The sequence below is a fragment of the Mastigoproctus giganteus genome, chromosome 12, assembly GCF_048544385.1.
Source record: "Mastigoproctus giganteus isolate SK-2022 chromosome 12, ASM4854438v1, whole genome shotgun sequence".
NCBI lineage: Eukaryota > Metazoa > Arthropoda > Arachnida > Uropygi > Thelyphonidae > Mastigoproctus > Mastigoproctus giganteus.
In genome coordinates, this window is record NC_143586.1 from 130,639,713 (window position 1) to 130,667,449 (window position 27,737).

General features: G+C 38.2%; 1 protein-coding gene across 1 annotated transcript in view; it reads right to left on the minus strand.

The window, feature by feature from the left end:
* Positions 1–255: 255 nt before the first annotated feature.
* Positions 256–27,737, minus strand: part of Cndp2 (Cytosolic non-specific dipeptidase 2) — a 265,591-nt gene continuing 238,109 nt past the window's right edge. Inside the window, exons 11-12 of the mRNA XM_090386709.1 lie at positions 9,575–9,741; positions 256–461 (exon numbers count right to left, since the gene is read on the minus strand). Of these exons, the coding sequence (XP_090242835.1) occupies positions 414–461; positions 9,575–9,741 (215 nt within the window). The 3' untranslated portion in view covers positions 256–413. The remainder of the gene's footprint in view (positions 462–9,574; positions 9,742–27,737) is intronic.

Below are 27,737 nucleotides of genomic sequence, written 5' to 3' on the forward strand. Positions count from 1 at the left end.
CCTGACTTAGGAGTGAAGAAGGCCTCTTAAGGTTAGGTAGTCATGATATACTTCTTCCTTAACATCATAGATTACACACATTAGTTAAAACTGCACAATAACTACTTTTCTAAAAATCTAAAATAACATAACCAAACAGAATCAAATCTTTTATATATAATTAATTTATTTATGAAAAACTGTACATCAGTAAAGCTTGACAATCGTAAAAGATTAAGGCTTTTCAAAAAATATGTCATTAAATATCATCCCCATTATTACAATCAAAGATCTTGGTTGCAAATGAATATTAACAGTCCACAATATGGCATCTTCATTAACATCAATAAAATTGGTATAAAAATTAACCTTGGATCCCTGTAGAGCTATTTAATCTTTCTGGATTTCAGACATTCTAAAAACTGAAATGCTGTTCATGAGAGTTTTGATACTTCATACATGTAAGCAGCCAGGACTTTAGTCTGCAAGAAATGTATTTAAAAGTACTAAAATTATATAACAGTTTCCTTCATTTTTTGATTAATAATAAAAAAAACAAAGTCATAATCATCTTTACTTCTAAAATAAATCAATACACTTGCCAGATTGTTTAGTTCAAAGGGAAAGTAAAATTCCTTCAAGGGATATTAAGTTATTTTTATCTCTGTATTATTATCTAATTAACAATATATAACAGAAATAACAGCATAATTATCTCAACCCTCACTAACAATTTTGAAAAAAAAAACTGTAGCATTTTTAGGCATCTCACAACATGGGAGATGCTTTTATATTTATCACTATGTCCATTTGTCTGTGTATACCCAAAAACTAATTCAGCTTGAATTAATAAAAAGCAACAATTCAGCCAGCTGAAGATACTGATTCTGAGGGACTCAAAATCAGCAAGAATGTAACATCCATAGCAGTCATATCTTTTTCTTCTGTCCTTTTCTCCTCTTTTCCCTTTTTTTTTTTTTTGTCATTTCCTTTTAGAGAAATTGAAGCAGGCCACATTGGACATTACATACAAGAAATAAGTTAGCAGAGATATTTTACATCAAACTGAAAATGCTCATACATATAAAACACATCTAGCATAGCTTGAAAAATCATCAGCTGGCATTTGTGTCTGAGCATAAATGCTGACAGAAGGCATAACAGTATTATTATAATACTGCTATAGCTTCACAAATACACAGAAATATAGTGCAGTCAACATAACACAAGGTTAAAATGTAGTAGGTTCAAAACAAATCTTATCCTGGTGACTGCAATATTCTAATCAGGTTCATTAAAACAAAACTTGTCAGGAGATAAAACTCTGTAAAACCATGTAATAAAATAAAAAAAAAATGCTCATAATTAAATGTTTCTTATATTTATTTTGTGTGTCAAATCCAACACTGTCATTGGAGTTATGCATTACTTTACTTAATGTACAAGTCTTTGCAAAATTTATATGCACTATGTCAGTGCTCATCAACAGAGTCTGTTATAACTACTGAACAAAGATTTAAGTTATCTCCAGAATTGTTCCTCTATGCAAAAAAAAAAAAAAAAAATAGCTAAAACTTCACTACTTATATTAACACTAGAAGTAAAGGGATGAATGTTGTCCACTAGATATGAATGTCAAGACAATGATGATCAAGTTCCGGATGCTGACAAAGCAAATGGACATTTCACATTTACATCCACACACGAGAAATTTAAAGATAGGCTATTTTCAGAAGTATGTCAAATTCTAACATTGAGCTAAATGATTAGGTGATAACTGAAATGATTTGGAGAGGAAATCTGAAAGAAATTGTTCAAGCTAAAAGTAAATAATGCACCTAGACTGATGGGATCTATAAAATCATATTAGGGGAGGCAGCAAAAGATAAGCAAACCTTTAGTCAAAATTATGAGAGCATCTTTGGATTTAGGGGAAGTTCCTATGGACCTATGGAGATTTGCAAATGTCTCCCCAGTTTAAAAAGGAGCAGATCAAAGGGTAAAGTGAATAATTACAGACCTGTAAGATTGACTTCTGTTCAGGGGAAAATAATGGAATCAGTGGTTTAAGGAAGTAATGCAAGAAAATCTAGATACAAAATATGAATGTACCTATACTTCACAGAGTGGATTGTTAGTGAGCAATCTTCTTTGACCACTAACTAGATACTATGAAGCAGTAACAACAAAAATGAATGTAAAAAAAAAATAAATGATAAATATACTTAAATTTCAGAAAATTTTCTGAAAACACAGTTGTACATGAGACTGCTGTCCCAACTGGAATAGTGCTGAGGCATTATGGGCAAGTTACTGCTATGGATTAAGGGATGGTTAAGTCATAGAAAACAGTGTATGGTTATAAATGGGCACTGCTCTTCTTAAACTAATGTTATTAGTAAAACACTCCAGGATTCACTGTTGTTTTAAATATTTATGACACTGATGAGGTTACAATATATCAGGCTTAATGTCTACATCTGCAGATGACACAAAAGTTGGCAGAATGGTTTAAGTAATCAGGGTATGCTACAAGATCTAGAAAAATTAGGCAGATAGGCTGAGAAGTAATTAAAAAAAAAAATTCATAGATTTGGCAATTACAGTTTAACACTGACACATGTAATGTGCTATATATGAGTAACATCAATCCCAGAATAATATACTAATTGCAAAGACCACACTCAAGCTTCAAGCACTTTCGCAGGATGTTATGTTATTTTTGGTTTTTAGGAGCATTAGCAACTAAGACCATATTGCTCCGGGATATGCGGTGGTCATTCCCTGACCTTTCCGCATCCTCCATATTTGGTGGTGACGGGCTCGAACCCCGGTCTAATCAAGAAGCGTGTGCTACGCACTGCTGCTCCTTCCCACCTACTTTCGCAGGAAAGATGGGAAAGTCTCTGTTCTGTTATTAAGAAGTTTATCCAGCAGGTTGCTATGACTTCATTCAAGGTATATCCAAGGTTTTCTCCCAGTCTCTACATGAGATTTATTATCACAGGACATGTCCTTTCAACAATAGGCTGGCCAGTCTTGGCCTGGCTAAGGAGCCACACTGTTCCAGCAGATATGAGAGCTGGGCTCATGTCCTGCATGACTGCACAAATCACTCAGATGTGAGGAATATCTTAGTTGGTAAAATGGGAGTCTGGAAGCAGAGAAATATGCTGCATTTACTGAATTTGCTCAAGATTTTAAAATGAGGTGTGCATTACTGTCAAAGGAGTGTAAACTGATATTGAAATATTCTTTTCCACACTTAATTGGATGATGGATAACTACTAATCTCTGCTAGATCAAAACTTACCATTTGGTTAGTGCCTACATGTGATGCTGGCTCCAAAGCAGCTCCTTGTGCTGCTTGTTCCTATATTGTTAAACTAATATAACAACTCACTGTGCTTCTAGTTCTTGCATCCCTGCTGTTTTGAGAACCAAAGAGCAACTCCTCATGCATGAAACACAACCATGAACTACTCTCTTCTGATGTCCTGAATGTTAGCCCCTTCGGCCATATTTCTATCTAAAATATCTACCTGTATAATAGCAACCTGTATATGAACTTTTAGGTAGCTATACCAATGGTGAAATTTTAGTAATGATGGCATATAAGATGCATGGTTATGTCACCTAGGTGGCAAAGAAGGTGTAGAGTGGTTCTCTTCACGACACCTAGTCAGCATAAAGAGGAAAAGACCAAACCCTCCAGCACATGACAGCACGACAAAACAAATGGCTCTCAGTCCCCAGCGGCTTTCACTCCACCTCATATGGCAGTGAGAGGATCAGAATGGAAGCAGAGGGTGCTAAGAATCTCTGGGTACAACCAGGCTGCCACACACGAAAACTGAACTTGGCCCATTTCATCAGTGAAGACAGGTTATTAGAGCTGGAAAAGGAATTAGAAAATCATCGGTTTGGCTAAAACAAGAAGAAATGAATCACTTATAAGTTTATCAAGTGGAAATCTGCTGTACACCACTGGAAACAGTGAAAGAAGCAGAGGCGGAGTTGGCTTTTTTTTGTCTATAAAAATATAAAAATCATTTTGGAATTCAAGAGTACATCACCAAGGGTTGTTGTTGTTTGTTATTTGGTTTTTAGGAGCATTAGCAACTAAGGCCATATTGCTCCGGGATATGCAGTGGTCATTCCTTGACCTTTCCGCATCCTCCGTATTTGGTGGTGACGGGCTCGAATCACCAAGGGTGTCAAGACTACTACTACTCAGGGTTTCTAAGAGGTACAAGCTAAATGTTCTAATGATTTATGCACCAACATCGTGCCATGATGATGAAGAGGTTGAAGAAATGAACACCGAAATTGAGACTTCTAGATGAGCAGAAAATCCACTACACTATCATTATGAGGAACTTCAATGCTAAGGTTGGAAAGAGACAAAACAGTGCAGAAAGGAGAACTATAGGAAATTTTGGAATTGGTGAAAGAAATGAAAGGCTTGTGAAATTTTTTTTTTGGTTAATGAGTAACAGTACACATTGTGCTAAATGACTCTCATCAACCGGTGCAATACCACCACTTTGCTTATTGGAGGCTTGAAGTGGTGGAACCCATGTTTAGTCTCTAGAGCTAAGTTCCAGTCAACCCTTCCCTATCTCTTCCATCATGCAGCATGATTGATGACTTTTGAGGTTATGATGAACATCGTGGCGAGATCCAATATTCCTTACGTTTCGAGGGTACAGCTCTAAAACGGTGTTTGAAGGCCGGCCACTAGTTAGTACACTGGACTGAACCTATTGGTAACTCTCTAGGCTTCCAGATCAGCTTGAGTATAATCTTGCTACCTCTACTGTGCCAGATGGTGACTGGAGGGAGTCTGAGTAGTATGTATGCGGGGAGCATTGTCGAGGCCACGTTATGTCAAGGATCTGGGTATATTCTTACCATGTGTACGGCATATCCAAAAATTTTCTTACTTCATACAGCATGTCCCACCCACTTTTTCTTACACCATGAATTGTCAAACTAATAGAACAAGTTTATCTGCGAAAAGATCTAAACCTCCCAAGCACCTCTTAATTCAATTCACAAATATATGTGGTCTCAATTGTAATCTTAACGATGTCCATTTACACTTGCAGTTTACAAACCCCATGTACTTTTTCTGACAGAATCTCACTTATCAGTTGATTCAACTACTGCTCATCTCAGATTTCCAAATTATTCGCTGTATGATTCCTTTCGCCTCAAAGGTGGTACCTTGTGCATATGTCCGTTCTGATATTCCCTGTCAGAGACTTGGCAATTTGGAATCTACTCTTTGATCTTCCCTGGCTTAAAATCTCTCTACCTCATTGTGTAAAATTCATCTGTTGTCTCTACCGTTCCCCCAACTCCACTAATCACTTGGAGCTTTTTGACTTCCTCTCTTTGCAACATGACTTTCTCCAGTCCAACTTTCCTAACAGCAAGGTAATTTTCCTTGGTGATTTTAAAGTTCACAACTCCAGCTGGCTTCCATTTTCGAGTCACACCAACCCAGCTGGTCGAGATGCTGAAGCTTTTGCAATTTCTAATGACCTTGTAAAGACTGTTCATTTATCTACAAGAATACAGGACAATCCTAATCATACAGCCAACACGATTGATCTTTTTCTTACAAACAACCCTTTAAGTACACGGTCGAAGTGAGAGGTCCTTTAGGCACCTCAGGTCACAACTTGGTGATTGTCTCTTTTCAAATGGAGCGTTTATCTCATGGCTATTCCCAACCTTGTGTTGTTTGGCATTACAAGAATGCGAAATGGGATGACCTGTGAGATTTCTTTTCTTCTTTTCCTTGGTCGGATTACTGTTTCAAAACTTCTGATGTAAAATGTTTCAAAACATTTGCTCAGTTCGTGTCAGTGAAATTATTCTTGCACAAATGGACTCCTTTATCCCACACTCCACTTTAAAATCTCGTCCTTTATCTAAACCTTGATTTTTCAATAAATGTGCTAAGGCTATTCAAGAGAAGAATTTGCATATCGTAATTGGCTTGTTTCTAATTATTCAGTTTCATTTTCTGCCTACACAAAAGCTCGCAACAATTGTAAAGCAGTTATTAATCAGTCCAAACTAGAGTTTAAACAGGCTAAGAGTAGAAAACTTGCTTCTTGCCCTAATGGTAGCCGAGCATTCTGTCCCTTGCCAAAGCTATTGGCCGCAACTTTTGTCCATCTCTGCTCCCACCTCTGTCCAAACCAGATGGTTCTTTTGTCACTTCAGCCAAGGATAAAGCTGACCTGCTAGCATACCATTTTTCTTCCAACTCATATTAATGATCTTGGTAAAACACCTCCCACCATTCCCAACACGCTCCATCCAATGCCTCCTATGGTCTTCCGTCAAAAGAATGTCAGAAGGATTGTGACGAATCTTAATGCTAAGAAAGCTCCAGGTCCTGATGGTATTTCTCCACTTGTTCTCAAAACCTGTGCTCCTGAACTTACTCCTATTCTTTGCCACCTTTTTTCACTTTCTTGTTCCAAAGGTGTTTTTCCTTCTGCTTGGAAATTTGCTCATATCCAGCCAGTTCCTAAAAAGGGTGACAAATCCCTCCCATCCAATTATCGTCCCATTGCAATTACTTCTACTCTTTCTAAAGTAATGGAGAAATCAATTAACCACCAACTCTTAAACTACCTAGAAACCTTCCGTCTGATCAACGATCGCCAGTATGGATTCCGTCAGTGTTGATCCACTGGTGATGTTCTGGCTTGTGTTACCCATTTATGGACTAATTCAATGGAAAGATTTGGTGAAACACAAGTAGTTGCTCTTGACATCTCAAAGGCTTTCGATCGCGTTTGGCATAAAGGTTTTCTAAACAAGCTTCCATCTTAGGGTTTGCCAACTGTTTTTAGTAATTGGTTATCCAGTTTTCTCTCTGATCGCTCACTGAAGGTGATGGTAAATGGCACTCTGTCTTCTAACTTCTCCACTAATGCTGGGGTCCCACAAAGTTCAGTTCTTTCCCCCACTCTTTTCCTCTTGTATATTAACGACCTTCTTCCATTGACTGGAAATCCTATCCATAGTTTTGCTGATGATAGCACATTGCATTCCACTTTACATTTTAAGAAACCCTGCCCTGTTCAATCAACTTTAACTTCTCGATACTACTACCAATTCCTTAAATGCCGGTCTTCAGGTAATTCTCCAGTGGGGCAAAGACAACTTACTTGATTTCAACCCTTCTAAAACTCAGTCTTGTCTTATATCTCGCAAAAAGGATTCTTCTGCTCCTATGCTTATGTTTAGTGACACTCCGATTTCTAGGCAAAAATGATATATCTCTTTTGGGGATTACCCTGAATTCTAATCTCTCTTGGCACAAGCACATTACAAATATTGCTTCTTCTGCATCTAAAAAAACTTGGTTTTCATTTTCGCTGTCGGCGTTACTTTTCTTCCAAACAGCTGCTCAACTCAGTATAAATCGCAAATCTGCCCTGCCATGGAATATTGTTCCCACAACTGGGGTGGTGCCCCCAAAACCTCTCTCAGGCTTCTTGATTCCATTCAGAAGAGGGCAGTTAGGTTAATTGATGATTCATCTCTAACAGTCTCTCCACTCGCTGTCTCATAGACGTACTGTTTCTGCTGCATGTCTCTTCTACAGATACTTCCATGGGCACTGTTCTTCTGAATTGACTTCTATAATTCCCGCTGTCTTTTTCAAAACAGTCCAAACACGTGCCGCCACCAGCCAACATCCATTTACTGTCCAACTTCAAACTACAGAACCAACTTTTCATCTTCCTCGTTTATTCATTCAACTGCCATCTTCTGAACAACCTTCCTTCATATGTATTTCCTGAAAATTACAGTCTACAGAAATTCAAGTTCAACAAATATCTTCTTTCGTCTTCTCAACCTCCAACCCAAGCACGGTACTAAGTACTATAGGTTCTAATACCTCTCGTGTTTGGGGTTTACATAAAAAAACAAGAAATATATCATGTGACATGCACTATACAACTAGTGAGGAAAGGGAGGGCACATGAAGATTGCAGAGTAGGCAGAGGTAGTCTTATCCCCCACCTATCTTGAGATAAGAAAGAAGTCACCTCTTCAATTTACAAGACCTCTCTTTGTGCTTGTGTGCATATGATGGATAATATTGCTTGCCATTCTATTACTAGAAAGCTTGTACCAACATTATAACAATGCTTGAAACATGGGTTTTCCTTCCATAGTGTAATTTTCCTGTGTACTTGCACATCTGTATTGTGGTTTATATTTGAAGTTCTCTACACTAACTGTGCTACTAAATGGTTCGACAAAATAGACTTATAATTTCAATGCCATATGGGAAGAAACATTGTTTTTCCAAATCAAAGTTAAATGTGTTTGTTTATTGTGTAATAGTACTGTTGCGGTATCAAAAAACAATCGCATTACTTCCAGAGTAATTGCAGCTCCTTTAATACTATCTAAGTTTGATAAGTTAAAACAAAATAATAAAGAAACTGAAATCAAAACTCCCTGCTGAGCAATAGATTTTCCACTTGCTGTCTCTCCTCTCGCTGTCTCATAGATGTTTGTTTGTTGTTTGTTATTTGGTTTTTAGGAGCATTAGCAACTAAGGCCATATTGCTCCGGGATATGCGGTGGTCATTCCCTGACCTTTCCGCATCCTCCGTATTTGGTGGTGAGGGGCTCGAACCCCGGTCTAATCAAGAAGCCTGTGCTACGCACTGCTGCTCCTTCCCACCTGGCTATGGAGGCGCCCTCATAGATGTACTGTTTCTGCTGCATGCCTCTTCTACAGATACTTCCATGGGCACTGTTCTTCTGAATTGACTTCTATAATTCCAGCTGTCTCTTTCAAAACAGTCCGAACATGTGCCTCCACCAGCCAACATCCATTTACTGTCCAACTTCAAACTCACAGAACCAACTTTTCATCTTTCTCGTTTATTCATTCAACTGCCGTTTCCTGGAACAACCTTCCGTCATACGTATTTCCTGAAAATTACAGTCTACAGAAGTTCTAGTCCAATGTCAACAAATATCTTCTTTCGTCTTCTCAACCTCCAACCTAAGCACGGTACTAAGTACTATAGGTTCTAATACCTCTCGTGTTTGGGGTTTACATAAAAGAAAAAAAAAAAACGTAATGGCAGGCTAAAGGCAGTTAAGTCCAGGTCATGAATTAAGTGAAAAAAGAAAAAACTATTTTAGCTGCCTCTATCTTCTACTGCACCTTGCTAAAAATGACAATAAAGATTTTTTTTTTTTTTTAACAAAAAAGTGGCAAAGCCATTATATTGCAAGAGAGAGAGAGATACTATACAATTCACTAAGTTTAACACATCTTTCTTTAACAAGAATACATTATTTCTGCTCAGTGTAGTGCTATAAGTATGACATCATAAATATTTATGTCATATTGATAGCAATCAAGGTTTCTGCAATTTTTGTCACAAAGGCCAGGTAAGTACATTACTCAAACTACTTTTCTTTAATTTTCAAAGCCTTTGTAAAATAAATGTAACTATCTTCTAATCTAGAAACAACTAGAAATCAAAAGGTAATTTAAAAATAGTGAAAAAAAACTTGAAATAAAACTACCTACCCCTTGGATATAATTATATATATCCAACTTCTCATTCTGAGAATGGGCACCATCATCTGCACTACCAACAGGAAGTAACATTACATTTTTTCCTGTCGCTTCTTGGAGCGTCAATGTTACAGGAATGCTTCCTCCTTCACGAGTCATATCTGGATCTACTCCAAACACTGTAAATCGTACCAGTTTAAATATCAAACTATTAAACTAATTTAATATTTTGAAATAATTAAATAAATTACACAGGAATATAAGAAAAACAAGCATCAATGGCTAAGGTAAAGAAAGGCAACACAACAACCAGGGAAAACTTTGCTTAATTTACTGGGCAAACTTGTTTCCCGCTACAGCTGTTTCTCCCTGCATTCTTGGTAAACAGATGATGCGTGTTATTGATAGTGGTAGCAGAAGTCGATAACAATGTATTGATTACTTTTCTTCTCATTATTAAAAGCAGATTATTGAAGCTCATGAGTGGGATAAAATTTGCTTATGGGTACACTGGTTAAAGATGCATTGCAGGATCATCTAGACAAGACTGCAGCAATAATTCAGACACAACAGCATGGGTTTGTTAAGGGAAAGTCTTGTCTGACAAATTTGATAGGATATTATGATGTGGTTACAAAGGAACTGGATGCAAAAAATAATTTTGATATCATATATTTGGATTTCAGGAAAGCTTTTGACAATGCTGCGCATGAAAGACTATTGTACAAATTGGAGCAGAATGGTATTAAGGGTAAGTTGCTAAAATGGATAAAAGGATGGTTAAGTGGGAGAAGACAGAGGGTGGTAATCAATGGGTGCTGCTCTTCGTGGACTAATGTTATTAGTGGAGTCCCACAGGGTTCGGTGTTGGGTCCACTGTTGTTTTGTATATTTATCAATGATATTGATGAAGGTATATCAGGTTTAATGTCGAAGTTTGCAGACGATACAAAGGTTGGTAGGGTTGTTAATGACGGCAATGGCAGTGTGCTACTGCAACAGGATCTAGATAATTTGGGCAGAGAAGTGGCAACTGAAGTTTAACCTTGACAAATGCAAAGTACTGCATATGGGTAGAAGTAACCCCAGAGAAACGTACCAAACGTATCAATACATTGTTTTAGCACCACTACACTTAAGGTGGTAGAAAATGAAAAAGACCTGGGAGTAATAGTGCAGTCAGATATGAAGTTTTCTGAGCAATGCAGACAGGCTGCCAGGGCAGGTCATGGGGTTTTGTCAATGATATATAGGAATTTTGCTAGCAGGGAAAAGGAGGTGATTGTCCCTCTGTATAAGGCAATGGTCAGGCCACGCCTTCAGTACTGCGTACAGGTCTGGAGGCCTCATTTTAGGAAGGATGTAGATTTGCTTTAGCGTGTACAGAGAAGGGCAACAAGATTGGTGAGGGGAATGAAGGGATCCTCTTACCAAGAGAGGCTTAAGTTCTGCAAATTGCAATGGCTGGGGACTAGGCACCTGTGCGGTGATCTGATTGAGGTGTACAAGGCCTTGAATGGGTTGAGCATGCTGAATTCTGATGGGATCCTGCCACTTGTTCAGATTACGAACCTAAGGGGGCATAAATTCAAATTAAGAAAGGACAGATGTAGAACAGATGTGCGGAAATTTGCCTTTAGCCAGCGGGTAGTTAATTGCTGGAACAAACTTCCATCTGTAGTTGTGGAAAGTGATAGGTTGAATAAATTTAAGGAGGAACTGGACAGGCATTTGGAGGGAATGGTGTGATTTTTTTTTTTTCTTTGGCTTTTCTTGCATCACATGCCACTACTACTACTACAGACTCCAGTCTGTCTCAGTCTTAGGGTGTTTACCCCCCTTCCTTCCCGCTGTTTTTTTCTCCGATAGGAAATGAACTTCTACTGCTACTACCGATAACACACATCATCTGTCGTTTTCCAATTTTAAAACAGTGGGAAGTGGGGGATAAACACACTAAGAGTGAGGCAGTCTGGAGGGTAGACCTGTAAGTAAATTCGAGCCACGAAGGCATTATACTCATGAACTCCAATAATCTGCTTTTAATAACGAGAAAAAATTAATCAATACATTGTTTTAGCATTAGTAGAGGCATATGACACAAGAAAGCATGCTTATGCAGCATCATCCAAAAAAAAAAAAAAAACCACTCCCATTTCACCCCTCCGTTCGTTCGAAATACCTGTCCAGCTGAGCATTAAATTTATTTAGGCTATCAACTTCCACAACAATGGTGGAAGTCTGTTCAACCAACCAACTACCCAGTGGCTAAAGGCAAATTTCTGCACATCTATACTACATCTGTCCTCCATTTAAATTTATGCCCTCTCAGGTGATTATTCTGATCAAGAGGAAGAATCCCATCATTGAACATACTAAAACCATTCAAGGCTTTATACACCTCTATCAGATCACCTCGCCGGTGCCTAGTCTCCAGACACTAATTTGCAAAACTTAAGCCTTTCTTCGTAAGAGTAACCCTTAGTTCCATTCACTAATCTTGTTGTCCTTCTCTGTACTTGTTCCAGTAGCTCTACATCCTTCTTGAAATGAGGCCTCCAGACCTGTATACAGTACGCAAGGTGTGGCCTGACCATTGCCTTATACAAGGGAATAATCACCTCCTTATCCCTGCAGGAAAAATTCCTGTATATTATTGACAAGACACCATGAGCTACTCTTGCAGGCCGTCTGCACTGCTCATAAAAATTTATATCTGCCTGCACAATTACACCCAGGTCCTTTTCGTTTTCTACCACTGTTAGTGTAGTACCACAGAGCTGATACGTTGCTCTGGGGTTACTGTTTCCCATATGTAGTACTTTACATTTGTCAACGTTAAACTTCATTTGCCACCTCTCAGCCCATCTGCTCAACCTTTCCAGATCCTGTTGCAGCAGCATAGTGTCAGTAGTGTCCTTAACAACCCTGCCAACCTTTGTATCATCTGCAAACTTGGACATTAAGCTTGATATACCATCATCAATATCATTTATAAATACAGAAAACAATGGACCCAACACTGAACCCTGAGGAACTCCACTAATAACATTAGTCCACGATGAGCAGTGTCCATTGATTACCACTCTGTCTTCTCCCACTCAACCATCCCTTTATCCATAGCAGCAATTTGCCTCCAATGCCACACTGCTCCAATTTATGCAGCAGTCTTCCATGTGCAACAGTATCAAAAGCCTTTCTAAGATCCAAATATATGATATCAAAGTTATTCCCTGCATCCAGTTCCTTTGTGACCACATCATAGTATCCAATCAAATCGGTTAGACAAGACTTCCCCTTAACAAAACCATGCTGTGTCCGAGCTATAACTCAAGCCTTGTCTAGATGATCCTGCAGTACTTTTTTAACCAGTGCCTCCATTAATTTCCCTGGAACAGAAGTTAAACTAACAGGTCTATAATTACTTGTATTGTCCTTTGATCCTCCTTTGTGAATTGGGGTCACATTTGCACATCTCCAGTCCATGGGTACTTCCCCTGAGTCCAATGAAGCTCTCATAATTATGGCTTAAGGGTTTGCTTACTTCTTTCGCTGCCACTGTAGTATAACTGGATAGATCCCATCCACCCCGGGTGCGTTTTTTTATGTTTATCTTCAACAATTTCTCCTCCATTTTGCTCTGTTATTACAAAATCATCTAGCTCACTGCCAGAGTTTAATTCACCTCTGGCATTCTCCTCCCTGAATAACTCCTCATGTGTTAATGTAGATGCAAAATACTCATTTAGTTTGTTAGCCACCTGAGCAGGATCATCAAAGTCAAACCATCAATATCCAGTGGACCAATCTAATTCATCCCCTTCCTTCTAGACTTTACATTTGTAAAGAACTCTTTTCTGTTTTTCTTTGCATCCTTTGCCAAGGATTTCTCATAATTTGCCTTTGCCTGCCTAAACTCCTTTGTGACTTGGTTACAGACCAGCTTATAGCTATCTTAGGCTTCCATGTCACCCATTAATTTATATGTATCCCATGCATTTTTCTTCTCTGCCATATGTCTCATTAGTTCATCTGACATCCATTTAGGTCTAAACCTTAGAAATAGACCTACTAAGACATACATACCAACTAAGAAATAAACAATATTTCTTAGTAGGTATGTAAAGCCTAGTAGCTTCCACGATAAATTCTTTGAATGCTTCCCATTTTGAATTTGCTGTTGGTAACATCATCAGTTGGTCCCACTTTATAGAATTTAAATACAGTTTCAGACCATCATAGTTGCCTTTACGAGAGCAAAAACCCTTCCCCTTACCCCTGATGGCAGTTACCTCTTTGATAAATCCCACTTCAGCACACTGTGATCACTCCCACCTAGTGGTTCCTTTATCTGTAGATTCTTAATGCAGGAAGAATCACTACTGATAATCAGATCAAGGGTATTACTCCCTCTAGTTGCCTCCTGCGCTTGCTGATGTATAAAACAATCATCCAATAAATCCACAAAAACCTTTCTAGTGTGTGAGTGACCAACCCACAAATTCCAGTCAATATCTGGGAAATTAAAATCCTCCATTATAAGACTCTGATTAACTGGCCCACTATTTCCCCATACATTGTCTTATTATACTCATCAGAGTCATTAGGCTATAGCACACTCCTCCTCCTCTCAATTTTGATCTCCCAATGCTTATGTCACACCAAACTGACTCAACACTGCACTGTCCAAATATGTCAACTGGTTTCACTTCCTTGGATTTTATGTGTTTCTTAACTAATAGCATAACCCTTCCTACCTTCCTATCCTGTCTATCCTTTCTGTACAGGCATGTCCATAGCCAGGTGGGCAGGAGCAGCAGTGCGCAGCACACGCTTCTTGATTAGACCGAGGTTCGAGCCCGTGACCACCAAATACGGAGGATGCGGAAAGGTCAGGAAATGACCACCGGATATCCCCAGAGCAATATAGCCTTCGTTGCTAATGCTCCTAAAAACCAAATAACCTTTCTGTACACACTGTACTCCGCAAATTCCAGTTCTGCATTCCTTATATCTGTGACACCACATCTAATATCCCAACAATATCTGCTTTTGATGTGTTGAGCAATACCTCAAATTCATCAAGTTTATTTACCAAACTCCTAGCATTGGTGTATGTGCAAATAGACATGCACCTGTTTCTATTCTTAGCTACCCTAACATAACCTATGTGTTTACTTGTACCGCAATGACTCCCAGATGTCTCTGAAATACCCTGCATCTTGTTTTCCAGGCTGCTGCTCATTCCAATAGATGCAGCGCAAGAATCACTTTCATCTCTGCCAGTGGTTACTGTTAATCTATTAGTCCTTGTGGGGGACAAGGACCAATCTATTAGTCCTTGCCCCCCCCCAAAGCTAGCAGTTTTCCAACTCACCTAACACTGCCTCGATCGCATCAGCAAATATTCTTGCACCCTTTCTATTTAAGGGTATCCCATCCCTATAGAAGCAGTGTCTCCTATTAACAAGTACAGAACAGGCTGAAAAAAATTCTACCCCTTGAGCCCTGCACAATCTTTCCAGGGCCGAATTGGTCGACAAGGCTCTCGTCATTTACTCCCTCCTATAGTGTCTCGGCAGAATTGCAAACACTTTCAAATTCAACCCTAATTCACGGCTTTTTTTCAACAGTGACCTGCACTTGTTAAGTAATTCCTCCGGTCGCCTACTCTTAATATCATTAGTGCCAATCTGTACAACAATATCATCTTTTGTGCCCTTAAAAGATGATATAATGTCATCAACTTTTGCCCCTTGCAGACATACCCTGGTCATGTTCCACCTATCCTTTTTACATACCATGTTCCCCGTTTCCCTGACAATAAAGTCACCAACAACTACTTGTTCCTGTGGGACCAGTGCATTCTGCCTTGGAGAGTTGCACTGATGTGGGCAGCAGAATTGTTATCGACTTCTACTATGACTACCGATAACACACACCATCTGTTTACTGAGAATGCAGAGAGAAACTGCGGTAGCGGGAAAGTAATTGCCCAGTAAATTTTCCCAAGGTTTCCCATGGTTCTCATGTTGGCTTTCTTTACCTTTGCCGCATCAACTAGTGAGAGTATTTTATTTATTTATATATATATATATATATATATATATATATATATATTACAGACCAAAGGAATAGCCATGGGATCTTGCTGCTCCAGTGCGATTGCCAACCTATATTTACACCACTTCGAAAATAACATAACAGAAGAAATTAACATGTTCAGATATATTGATGACGTCCTAATCATCAACCACGACGGTTTTGAAACACTAGCCCAAGCAATATATCCTACCGACCTCAGCATAGAACGTACCAACCAAAACAGCAACTTACAAGCATACTACCTAGACAGCCAGATTACTATCAAAAATAACAAAATCGAAACTAAACATTATGACAAAAGAGACCACTTCAAATTCCCAGCTATAAAACTCATCCACTGGGATAGCAACATTGCAAAACACATATACGGAAACACAATTAGGAACCAAACGACCAGAATAATAAAAATATGCAGTAATGCAGAAAACACAACAAAAGCAATTAACAAACTGATAAAAACACTCACAAAAAACAATATACCCTACAATTACAGCAAACACCACATAAAAGCGGCCACACTTATTAATAACAAAAATCTAATATCTAAATCACAAAGCAATACCAAAACCTAAATTAAGGTCCGGATCTCTTACGCTCAGAGGAGGCTCGTCCTCTGACCGCACTATAATCCGGTTTCCTATATTAACCCACCCTTCAAAATCAGAATAAAAAATAAAAATAAAAAATTAATCTATGGGTAACCATTCGCAAGGTAAAATTCACTTTACAGGAGGCTGTAAATATGTAAATAGCTATCCCCGAGGACAAAACGGGCTGTTATGCCTTAGAAAAGCTATACCGGCCCAGTCCAAAGGGATAGCAAACCAACTTATGTAAATAACAATAAATAACGCTTGTAAATATAATACAAACATATCACATTTTATTCAAATTAATGTTCACCACGGAGTTTAAAAACGGAAACAAAAAAAAAAAAAAAACCCCACCCAGGCCGCACCCCGGCTGACGTAGGAACCAACCCACTTATCGGATGACTTGCTAAAATATCACCTTACAACAATATCAAGCAACAATAGACGCGAATGCGCAATAAAAACCAAACCAAGGATGAAACAAACAGTGAACAAGAGCTAACCCCTCTTTTACTGAAGGACCACCACCACCACCGGACAGATAAGTATAGCTCCACTCGCTTATTCCGATAATTACCCGTTGGGCTTTGTTTCTCCTATACCAGTTTGCTGAATTCCTAAATTAAGTATTAAAAATATTCAAAAATTTAAAAATAAACTGAAAGACAAATTAGCATAAAAATATCATTATTTAATAAATTAAATAATCTAAAGGAGTTAAAAAATCTCACTAAAAAGGCCAAACTGATAAGGAGTTAACAGAAACGGGTAATTATGAGACATTCCTTTAAAACTGGCTATCGATCCGCTCAAAGCCCCTGAAGAAGTAGCGGATAGATGACCAGATAAGGGAATGGTATTTAGTATTGTTTAGTATTGATTAATAACATTAATTAAAATTAAATAATTAGTATTAGAACTAACTTTTTATTATTGTTTATTATATAATTTGAACGCCACCACAGACCCCTAGGAATATGTTAGACTTGAAATGCTAACAAAATCTCCTGTTCAGGATACACCCTAATACCCAATGGAAAATAGACACTAAAGTTTAATTCATCTAAGCAATCAAACTATATATATATATATATATATATATATATATATATATATATATACACTATCATTGAATTATATTAAATATTAACATTAGTTAAATTATAATAAAGTGAATAAATAAATAAATTATGCATTCATTAGAGGCAGCGACATGCAATTCCTCCATATGAAGCTGAAATACATCCAATATTTTAAATTAAATAAAACATAAGCCAGTAGTATGGCAAAAACTGTAGAGCGAAAATTAACATAAAAATAACCCAAATAAACAAACGAACAAAAAGAAAGAATAGATATAAATAGTAGCCCAGAAACCCTTGTATAATTTTGAACTTTAAATCCAATTAACAAAAACTATACAAAATTTAGGATAATGCCAATTACATATTAATTTAGCTGTAATGGATAAATTATACTTATCCATTTATCGCATGAATTACCTTTTGACCGTGTTAAACAGGCAGATGATATCAGAAACTGATAGCCGGGTTAATTGTAGGGGACATATTGAAAGGGGTTAGCCCTCGATAAAGTCCCTTTCAATGTGTCCTATTACCTATAATTGACTTGATATATATTATTATTATGTTTATTAATTGTTTTATTTTTACTTTGACTAATGATCATCCTTTACTAGGTTTGGCCTCGTGGACCAGTTATGGCTATTATAGGATTAAGTAGCTACCAGCTTATCCTATATGAAATATATCTTACCTATTTTACTAATTGTACTTAAACTATACAAAAAATATATAATAAGACTGATGTAATGTTCTATCTAGATATGTATAGTTGGCACTAATTAGTTCTTGTTTAGTTAACTTTACATAAGTTATTTATTAATTTTCTATATTTTATATATATATATATATATATTTTTTTTTTTTTTTTTATTATTATTTTTTTTTTGTGAATAAATTTGTTTTCTGATGCCGTGGTTGATTTTTCATTCTTATCCCAGAAGCCCACTATCCATCAGTTGCACATATTTGCTACAAATATACTCGTAGCTGCACCTGAAAGGCAAGTCATACTAGTCAGAGTTAACTCTTAAGCGGTGTCCTGGGCCAGGTCATCAAATATGAATTAACTCATAGTTGGCAGTCGATGTGTTAATAGGTAGTTTGCATAAGCCACTGGCTCACAGCCATCGCACTCCTGAGCCAGTAGCTCTTCTATCACCACATTCCAGCTATACGGGCTAATAATTGACCCTTGCAGGGCTCCTCTATCCACTTCTTGTGAGATTTTACCATATATTGTAACTATTGTTACACTCCTCTGATTAAAATAAGACTTTAACACACCATAGTACTGCCCAGACCATTTCATCTCTCTCAGCCTTGCTTAAAAAAAAAAAAAACCCTCTGCTACCACGTTCTGTCAAATGCCCCCTTAAAGTCAATAAATATACCAAGTACATACTTCTCTGGAGCCTGTTGAACATATGTCACCATTTTATCAATGGCATCTTCAGTATATTTACCCCTTTTAAAGCCATACTGCCTAGAGCTACTCATTCCACATTTTCCATAGTATTCCTCCAATCGATTCATTAGCAATCTCTCCAATAACTTTGCCATTACTAGCAATAAAGCCACTGGATGGTATACGAGCCTGGGTCCATTACTACCTTATCTAGATTTTTCAACACCTTTATATGGGCCTCCTTCCATCTCTTTGGAAATGTCTTTTCCTTTAAACATTTAATAAATAATACCTGAAGTTCATTTTCCCATTTCTTTCCAAACTTCTTAATCACCTCAGGTAATAAACCATTTCCAGGAGCTTTCTTAGTTTCACCTTCTCCAAAGCTTTTCGCAATTCTTCCTGCTCAAACTCTTTCCTCTTCCTGTTCTCCTTCATAACCAATATTCAAACTCCTAATTCATCTTTGTTCCCTATTCTCAATACTTGGGCGGTCCCTTGGAAACAACGACGACAGCAAACACCTCACAGATGATTCCTAATCAATAGTATACTGATCTCTCCTACTTGCATAATATGAAATACCTGTTCCGCCTTCAATTTTTCAAACAATATTTTGTATGGCAACCCCCATACATCCTTGTTCATTTCCTCCTTAACATATTTCTTCCATGTTTCTCTTTTTTCATATTGTACTTTAACAGCATACTCCCTTCTATACGGCAAGTATTGTCTTTTCAAAGCCTCTTCCTCCTCCTCTAATATTCCCCTCCTTTTTGCTCTTTGGTAACTCCTCCTTGAACTGTTCACCCTCCTCATATCCATCAGAACTGTATTCCACCAAGGTACAACCCTACGTAAACTAACTCTCCTCCTCGTAGACCCACAACAACTCTCAAATTATTTTATTTGAAATCTCACAATTTCTTTCAGCCAAGCTGCAATCTAATTCATTCCTTTCTTCACATAACCTCCTATTTACAATATACTCAAATTTTTTCCAGCATATGGAATTCACTGCAAACCCCTTCTCAAATTCATCCCTTCTATCTATATTAATATCTTGAATTCCATAGCAAATACATCTATGATCACTTGTAGACCAATCTTCTTTAACCCTCCAATTCCTAATTCTTCCCACTAACACATTAGATACTATTGTTAAATCAATATTTAACTCACTTTGAATATTATGAAAGGTAGTTTGAATATTATGAAAGTTAGGCTGGCCTAACTCATTTACTACATTCAATTTCCCTCCAATTGTTCTCCTCCAGCATTTGACTCCATATTCCCACATGTTATTGAGTTTGTATTAGAGTCAATGCCTATCACAATTCTCTTTCCACACAACACATTCATTACTTTTTCTATATAATTCAGGTAGGGTTGCAGTTCATCCCGAAACTGACAATATATACTTACTAGATACAAACTTCCTATCTCACTAAACACATATACCATGAATATAACATAACTTGTCTACTTGTGGTGGTGGTAGCATGTGATGCAAGAAAGCAGTGTATGAGCTTATGCAGCATCAGCCAAAAAAAAAAAAAAAAAAAAAAAAATTCACACAACCATTCCCTCTGAATGTTTGTCCAGTTCCTCCTTAAATTTATTTAACCTATCAACTTCCACAACGACAGATGGAAGTTTGTTCCAGCAATTAACCACCTGCTGGCTAAAGGCAAATTTCCGCACATCTATTCTACATCTGTCCTTTCTTAATTTGAATTTATGCCCCCTTAGGTTCGTAATCTGAACAAGTGGAAGGATCCCATCAGAATTCAGCATGCTGAACCCATTCAAGGCCCTATACACCTCAATCAGATCACCGCACAGGTGCCTAGTCCCCAGCCATTGCAATTTGCAGAACTTAAGCATCTCTTGGTAAGAGGATCCCTTCATTCCCCTCACCAATCTTGTTGCCCTTCTCTGTACACACTCAGGCAAATCTACATCTTTCCTAAAATTAGGTCTCCAGACCAGTACGCAGTACTGAAGGCGTGGCCTAACCATTGCCTTATACAGAGGGACAATCACCTCCTTTTTGCTGGTAGCAAAATTCCTATATATCATTGACAAAACCCCATGACCTGCCCTGGCAGCCTGTCTGCATTGCTCAGAAAACTTCATATCTGACTGCACTATTACTCCCAGGTCTTTTTCATTTTATACCACCTTAAGTGTGGTACCACACAGTTGTTACGTTTCTCTGGGGTTACTTCTACCCATATGCAGTACTTTGCATTTGTCAGGGTTAAACTTCAGTTGCCACTTCTCAGCCCATCTGCACAAATTTTCTAGATCCTGTTGCAATAGCACACTGCCGTTACTGTCATTAACAACCCTGCCAACCTTTGTATCATCTGCAAACTTCGACACTAAGCCTGATATACCTTCATCAATATCATTGATAAATATACAAAACAACAGAGGACCCAACACCGAACCCTGTGGGACTCCACTAATAACATTAGTCCACGAAGAGCAGCACCCATTAATTACCACCCTCTGTCTTCTCCCACTCAACCATCCTTTTATCCATTGTAGCAACTTACTCTTAATACCATTCTGCTCCAATTTGTACAATAGTCTTCCATGCGCAACAGTGTCAAAAGCTTTCCTGAAATCCAAATATATGATACCAAAATTATTTTTTGCATCCAGTTCCTTTGTAACCACATCATAATATCCTATCAAATTTGTCAGACAAGACTTTCCCTTAATAAACCCATGCTGTGTCTGAATTATTGCTTCAGTCTTGTCTAGATGATCCTGCAATGCATCTTTAATCAGTGACTCCATTATTTTACATGGAACAGAAGTTAAACTAACTGGTCTGTAATTACTCGTGTCACCCTTCGATTCCCCCTTTGTGAATTGGGGATACATTTGCACATCTCCAGTCCGTGGGGACCTCCCCTGAGTCCACGGATGCTCTCATAATTATGGCTAAGGGTTTGCTTAGTTGCTTTGCCGCCTCCTTTAATATAACTGGATAGATCCCATCCACCCCAGGTGCCTTTCTTATGTTTAACTTCAAAAATTTCTCCTCCACTTTGCTCTCACTTATTACAAAATCATTAAGCACCCTGCTACAATTTGATAACCTTCTGCCATTTTCCAACCTTAATAACTCCTCATGTGTGAATGTAGATGCAAAATACTCATTCAGTTTGTTTTCTATCTGAGCAGAATCATCAACAGTCGAACCATCAAGTAAAGTAAAGAAATCCTTGCTGTTTCTCTTAGCATCTTTTGCCAAAGATTTCTCTTAATCTGCCTTCGCCTGCCTAACCTCCTTTGTAACCTGATTACAGACTAGCTTATATCTGCCATAGGCTTCTGAGTCGCTTGATAATGTATATGTATCCCATGCATTTTTCTTCTCTGTCACGAGTCTCATTAGTTCATTTGATAACCATTTAGGCCTAAACCTCGAACGATATTTCTTAATAGGTATGAAACGTTTAGTAGCTTCCACGATTAATTCTTTGAATGCTCCCCACTTAGAATTTACTGTTGGGGACATTGTCAGTTGTACAGAATTTAAAAACTGTCTGAGACCAATGTACTCACCTTTACGAAAGCAAAAACCCTTTCCTTTACCCCTGATGGTAATTATATCTTTAAGTAAATCCCACATCAGTACACTGTGATCACTGCCACCTAGTGGTTCCTTTATCTGCAAATTCTAAATACATGAATGATCACTACTGATAACCAGATCAAGGGTATTACCCTCTCTGGTTGCCTCTCGAACATGCTGCTGCAGAAAACAATCATCCAATAAATCCAAAAAAGTCTTACTAGTGTGTGAGATATGGGATAGCTTTTATTTTTCTGGAGTGGGTGACTTTGACAAAATGGAAGCAATTTCAGTAATAGTAATAGTATTTGACATACTATGCAAGGATGCCAACTAGCTTTTGCTGCACTGGCAAAAAAGTGTTTCTTTTCTGTCATTAGTTCATCTCACATCCATTTAGGTGAACTAATGAGACTTGTGGCAAAGAAGAAAAATGCATGGAATGCATATAAATTATCAGGTGGTAGAAAAGCCTATGGTAGATATAAACTAGTCTGTAATGAAGTCAGAAAGCAGGTTAGGCAAACTAAGGCAGATTTTGAAAAATCTTTGGCAAAGCATGAAAAGAAAAACAGCAAACACTGCTAACGTAAACATTAGAAGGAATAGAATGAATCTCTTTGGTCACCTTGATTTTGAAAGTTCAACTGTTTGATGATCCTACTTGTGTTGCTGACTGAATAAGTAATATTAATAATAGTATTTACTATATAGTGCAAGGAAGCCACAGGCTTTTGCTAGACTGGTGGGGAGGGAACCCAACCAAGTAGATAAGAAAACACAAATTATATGCTTCCCTCCTCACACATCTAAGTATCCAGTTGACCTATGAATTTATTCTAACCGTCAGCCTCCACTACCTGCAAGGGCAACTTGTTCCGATATCAATGATTTGCTGTCTAAAAGAAAACTTCCTACAATCTAATCTAAACCTCAAGCCCTGTAATTTGAATTAATGACCCTTATTCTGAAATTCTTTAGAACACTGAGAATTCCACCTTCACTCATTTTACTAATCCCTCTCAGAGCCTTATAAACTTCAATCAGATCACCTACAGATCTTGGCAACTAGGCACTTCAATCTGAAGTGCCTAGTTGCCAAGATCTGTAGCCCACATAATCTCAGTTTCCTCATGCAGTCATCCTTCATCCAATCATCATTCAAGTTGTCCATCTATGGACCCCTTCAAGAAGCTCTATCTTTTTTCATATATCTCCATACTTGAACACAGTATTCCAAATGTTGTCTTACAATTGCCTTGTACAGTGGGATTATAACCTCCCTATCTCCACAGGATAGCATTCGATAAATCACTGATAGGACACCATGGGCTTTCTGGCTGCCTGTGTACACTGTTCAGAAAACTTCATATCTGACAGTATTGTAACTCCCAAATCACTTTACTCTTCCAATGTTTTAATTCAATCCAACCAAACTATAACTTATTTGTGGGTTGCTATTCCCCAGGTGTAAGACCTTGCATTTAAACGTAGCTGCCACTTCTCTGAACATCTCTGAAGTTTGTTCAAGTCATCCTGAAGGAGCACTGCCAGGTGCTGATCATTAACAACTCTGCCAATCTTTAAGTCCTCTGCAAATTTTGGGCATCATGCCTTCTATCCCATAGTCAATGTAATTTATGATGAGAAACAACAGTGGTCCAAGAACCAATCCTTGAGGGACCACTGTTCTTTCTCATTTTCATAAACATTTCCAAATATATCAAAATCATTCCCTAAATCCAGTTCATGAGTAACTGTGTCAAGAATTTATTATAGTTATACACAGAGCGTACAAATAAAGAAGAAATATATGAGCTTTCGGCTATATGGTAGCCTTCACCAGAATTAAAAATACATGAATGGCAGTTGGAATGAAGATGTGCACTGCCAGGTGCGTGAGACGCGAGGTTTAATTGTTTGTTGACGTCTGTGGCTGTGACGCATGATGACGTGGCCAGCGCTTGTCCAATGATAGAACTACTGACTCTGTGATCGGGTTGACTTGGCAACCACTGTTCCTGTTCAAGGATTTATCCGAAGATTTTATATTTAACAATTCCAACCAGGTACGTTTTAGGTAATGGTGGGATCTGTCTACCACCACGACATCGCGGTGTGGGTCGATGTCGTGGTGGGTGTCCAGACATGTTCGGCGATAGTTGAGTGTTCTATATCCGCTAAACGGATCGCTCTTTTGTGCTCCGAGAGACGTTTACCCACCACGACATCGACCCACACCGCGATGTCGTGGTGGTAGACAGATCCCACCATTACCTAAAACGTACCTGGTTGGAATCGTTAAATATAAAATCTTCGGATAAATCCTTGAACAGGAACAGTGGTTGCCAAGTCAACCCGATCACAGAGTCAGTAGTTCTATCATTGGACAAGCGCTGGCCACGTCATCATGCGTCACAGCCACAGACGTCAACAAACAATTAAACCTCGCGTCTCACGCACCTGGCAGTGCACATCTTCATTCCAACTGCCATTCATGTATTTTTAATTCTGATGAAGGCTACCATATAGCCGAAAGCTCATATATTTCTTCTTTATTTGTACGCTCTGTGTATAACTATAATAAATTCTTAATGAATCCAGAGCGCGTAGGCCTGTTTCGTTACGTTAACTGTGTCAACATAGCCTATGTTAGTAAGCATGATTTTTTTTTTTTTTTTTTTATGAAAACCCCAAACACAAGAGGTATTAGAACCTATAGTACTTAGTACCGTGTTTGGGTTGGAGGCTGAGAAGACGAAAGAAGATATTTGTTGAAATTAGACTTGAACTTCTGTAGACTGTAATTTTCAGGAAATACATATGAAGGAAGGTTGTTCTAGAAAACGGCAGTTGGTTGAATAAACGAGGTAGATGAAAAGTTGGTCCCGTGAGTTTGAAGTTGGACAGTAATTGGATGTTGGCTGGTGGCGGCACGCATGCAGACTGTTTTGAAAGAGAGTTGATAATATATAAGCCAATTCAGAAGAACAGTGCCCATGGAAGTATCTGTAGAAAAGACATGCAGCAGAAACAGTATGTCTATGAGACAGCAAGTGGAGAGACTCTGTTAGAGAGGAGTCATTAATTAACCTAACTGCCCTCTTTTGAATGGAATCTAGGAGCCTGAGAGAGGGTTTGGGGGCACCGTCCCAGATGTGGGAACAATATTCCATGGTAGGGTGGATTTGCGATTTGTACAGAATGAACAGCTGATTGGAAGAAAAGTAACGCCGAGAGTGAAAGAGAATAACAAGTTTTTTAGATGCAGAGGAAGCAATATTTGTAATGTGCTTGTGCCAAGAGAGATTAGAAGTCAGAGTAATCCCCAAAAGAGATATATCAACTTGCCTAGAAATCGGAGTGTCATCAAAGATAAGCATAGAAGCAGAAGAATCCTTTTTGCGAGATATAAGACAAGACAGTTTTAGAAGGATTGAAATCAACTAAGTTGTCTTTGCCCCCACTGGAAAATTACCTATAGATCGGCATTTAAGGAATTGGTAGCAGATATTCGAGAAGTTGAAGCTGATTGAGCAGGGCAATGTTTTCAAAATGGAAAGTGGAATGCAATGTGCTATCATCAGCAAAACTATGGATAGGATTTCCAGTCAATAGAATAAAGTAATTAATATACAAGACAAAAAGAGTGGAGGAAAGAACTGAACCTTGGGGGACACCAGAATTAGTGGAGAAGTTAGAAGACAGTCATCTACCATCACCCTCAGTGAGCAATCAGAGACAAAACTGGATAACCAATTACAAAAAACAGTTGGCAAACCATAAGATGGAAGCTTGTTTAGAAGACCTTTATGCCAAATATGATCGAAAGCCTTTGAGATGTCAAGAGCAACTACTTGTGTTTCACCAAACTTTTTCCATTGAATTAGTCCATAAATGGGTAACGTAAGCCAGAATATCACCAGTGGATCTACACAGACAGAATCCATACTGGTGATCGTTGATCAGACAGAAGGTTTCTAGGTAGTTTAAGAGTTGGCCGTTACTTGATTTCTCCATTACTTTAGAAAGAGTAGAAGTAATGCAATGGTATGATAATTGAATGGGAGGGACTTGTCACCCTTTTTAGGAACTGGCTGGATAAAATTTCCAAGCAGAAGGAAAAACACCTTTGGTATAAGAAAGTGAAAAGAGGTGGCAAAGAATAGGAGTAAGTTCAGGAGCACAGGTTTTGAGAACAAGTGGAGAAATAACATCGGGACCTGGAGCTGTCTTAGCATCAAGATTCGTCAAAATCCTTCTGACGGAAGACCACAGGAGGCAGTGAAAGGAGCATGTTTGGAATGGTTGGATGTGTTATACCAATATCATTAATACATGAGTTGGAAGAAAAATAGGATGCTAGCAGGTCAGCTTTATCCTTGGCTGAAGTGACAACAGAACCATCTGGTTTTGACAGAGGTGGGAGCAGAGATGGGCAAAAGTTGTGGCCAATACCTTTGGCAAGAGACCAGAATGCTCAGCTATCATTAGGGCAAGAAGCAAGTTTTCTAATCTTAGCATGTTCAAAATCTAATTTGGACTGATTAATGACTGCTTTACAATTGTTGCAAGCTTTGGTGTAGGCAGAAAATGAAACTGAAGAATTGGAAACAAGCTAATTACAATATCCAACCTTCTTCTCTTGAACAGCCTTAGCACATTTATTGGAAAACCAAGGTTTAGATAAAAGACGAGATTTTAAAGTGGAGTGTGGAATAAAAGATTCCATTCCTACAAGAATAATTTCACTGACATGATCTGAGCAAACGGTGACATCAGAAGTTTTGAAACAGTAGTCCGACCAAGGAAAAGAAGATTTACCCTTAAAGCCATGCTGTGTGTTCTTCAGAATGCCATATCTATCTAAATATCTCTAGATTGCACTCTTAATCACTGCCTCTAAGATTTTTCCTACCACTGAAGTCAGACTAACCGGTCTGTAGTTACCAACTTCACTCCTAGAACAATACCTTGGCACTTCTCAAATCAAAAGGAATCTCTCCTGAGTCCAAAGATGCCTTCAGAATTAACCTCAATGGTTCATATACACTCCCTCTCAAAACTACAAGGTATATGCCATCAACTCCAGAAGCCTTCTATTTATGCTCAAGTTTTTCTAATAAACAATTATCTGTAATGATGACATCACTAATTTCATGGTTCAGCCTCACTCACACAGCCTCTTCTCAGTAAAAAAGGTCTTTCATCAGTAAAGACAGATGCAAAGTACCTGTTCAATTCATCCACAACATCGGCTGAATTGTCTTAGACTTTCATACACCCAATGCACAAGGGTCCGATCTGATTAGCTTTCTTCATTGTATTCACATATGTTAAAAATTCCTCGTTCCCCATTCTTTTCTCTCTTAGCCAATGCTTTCTCATGCAC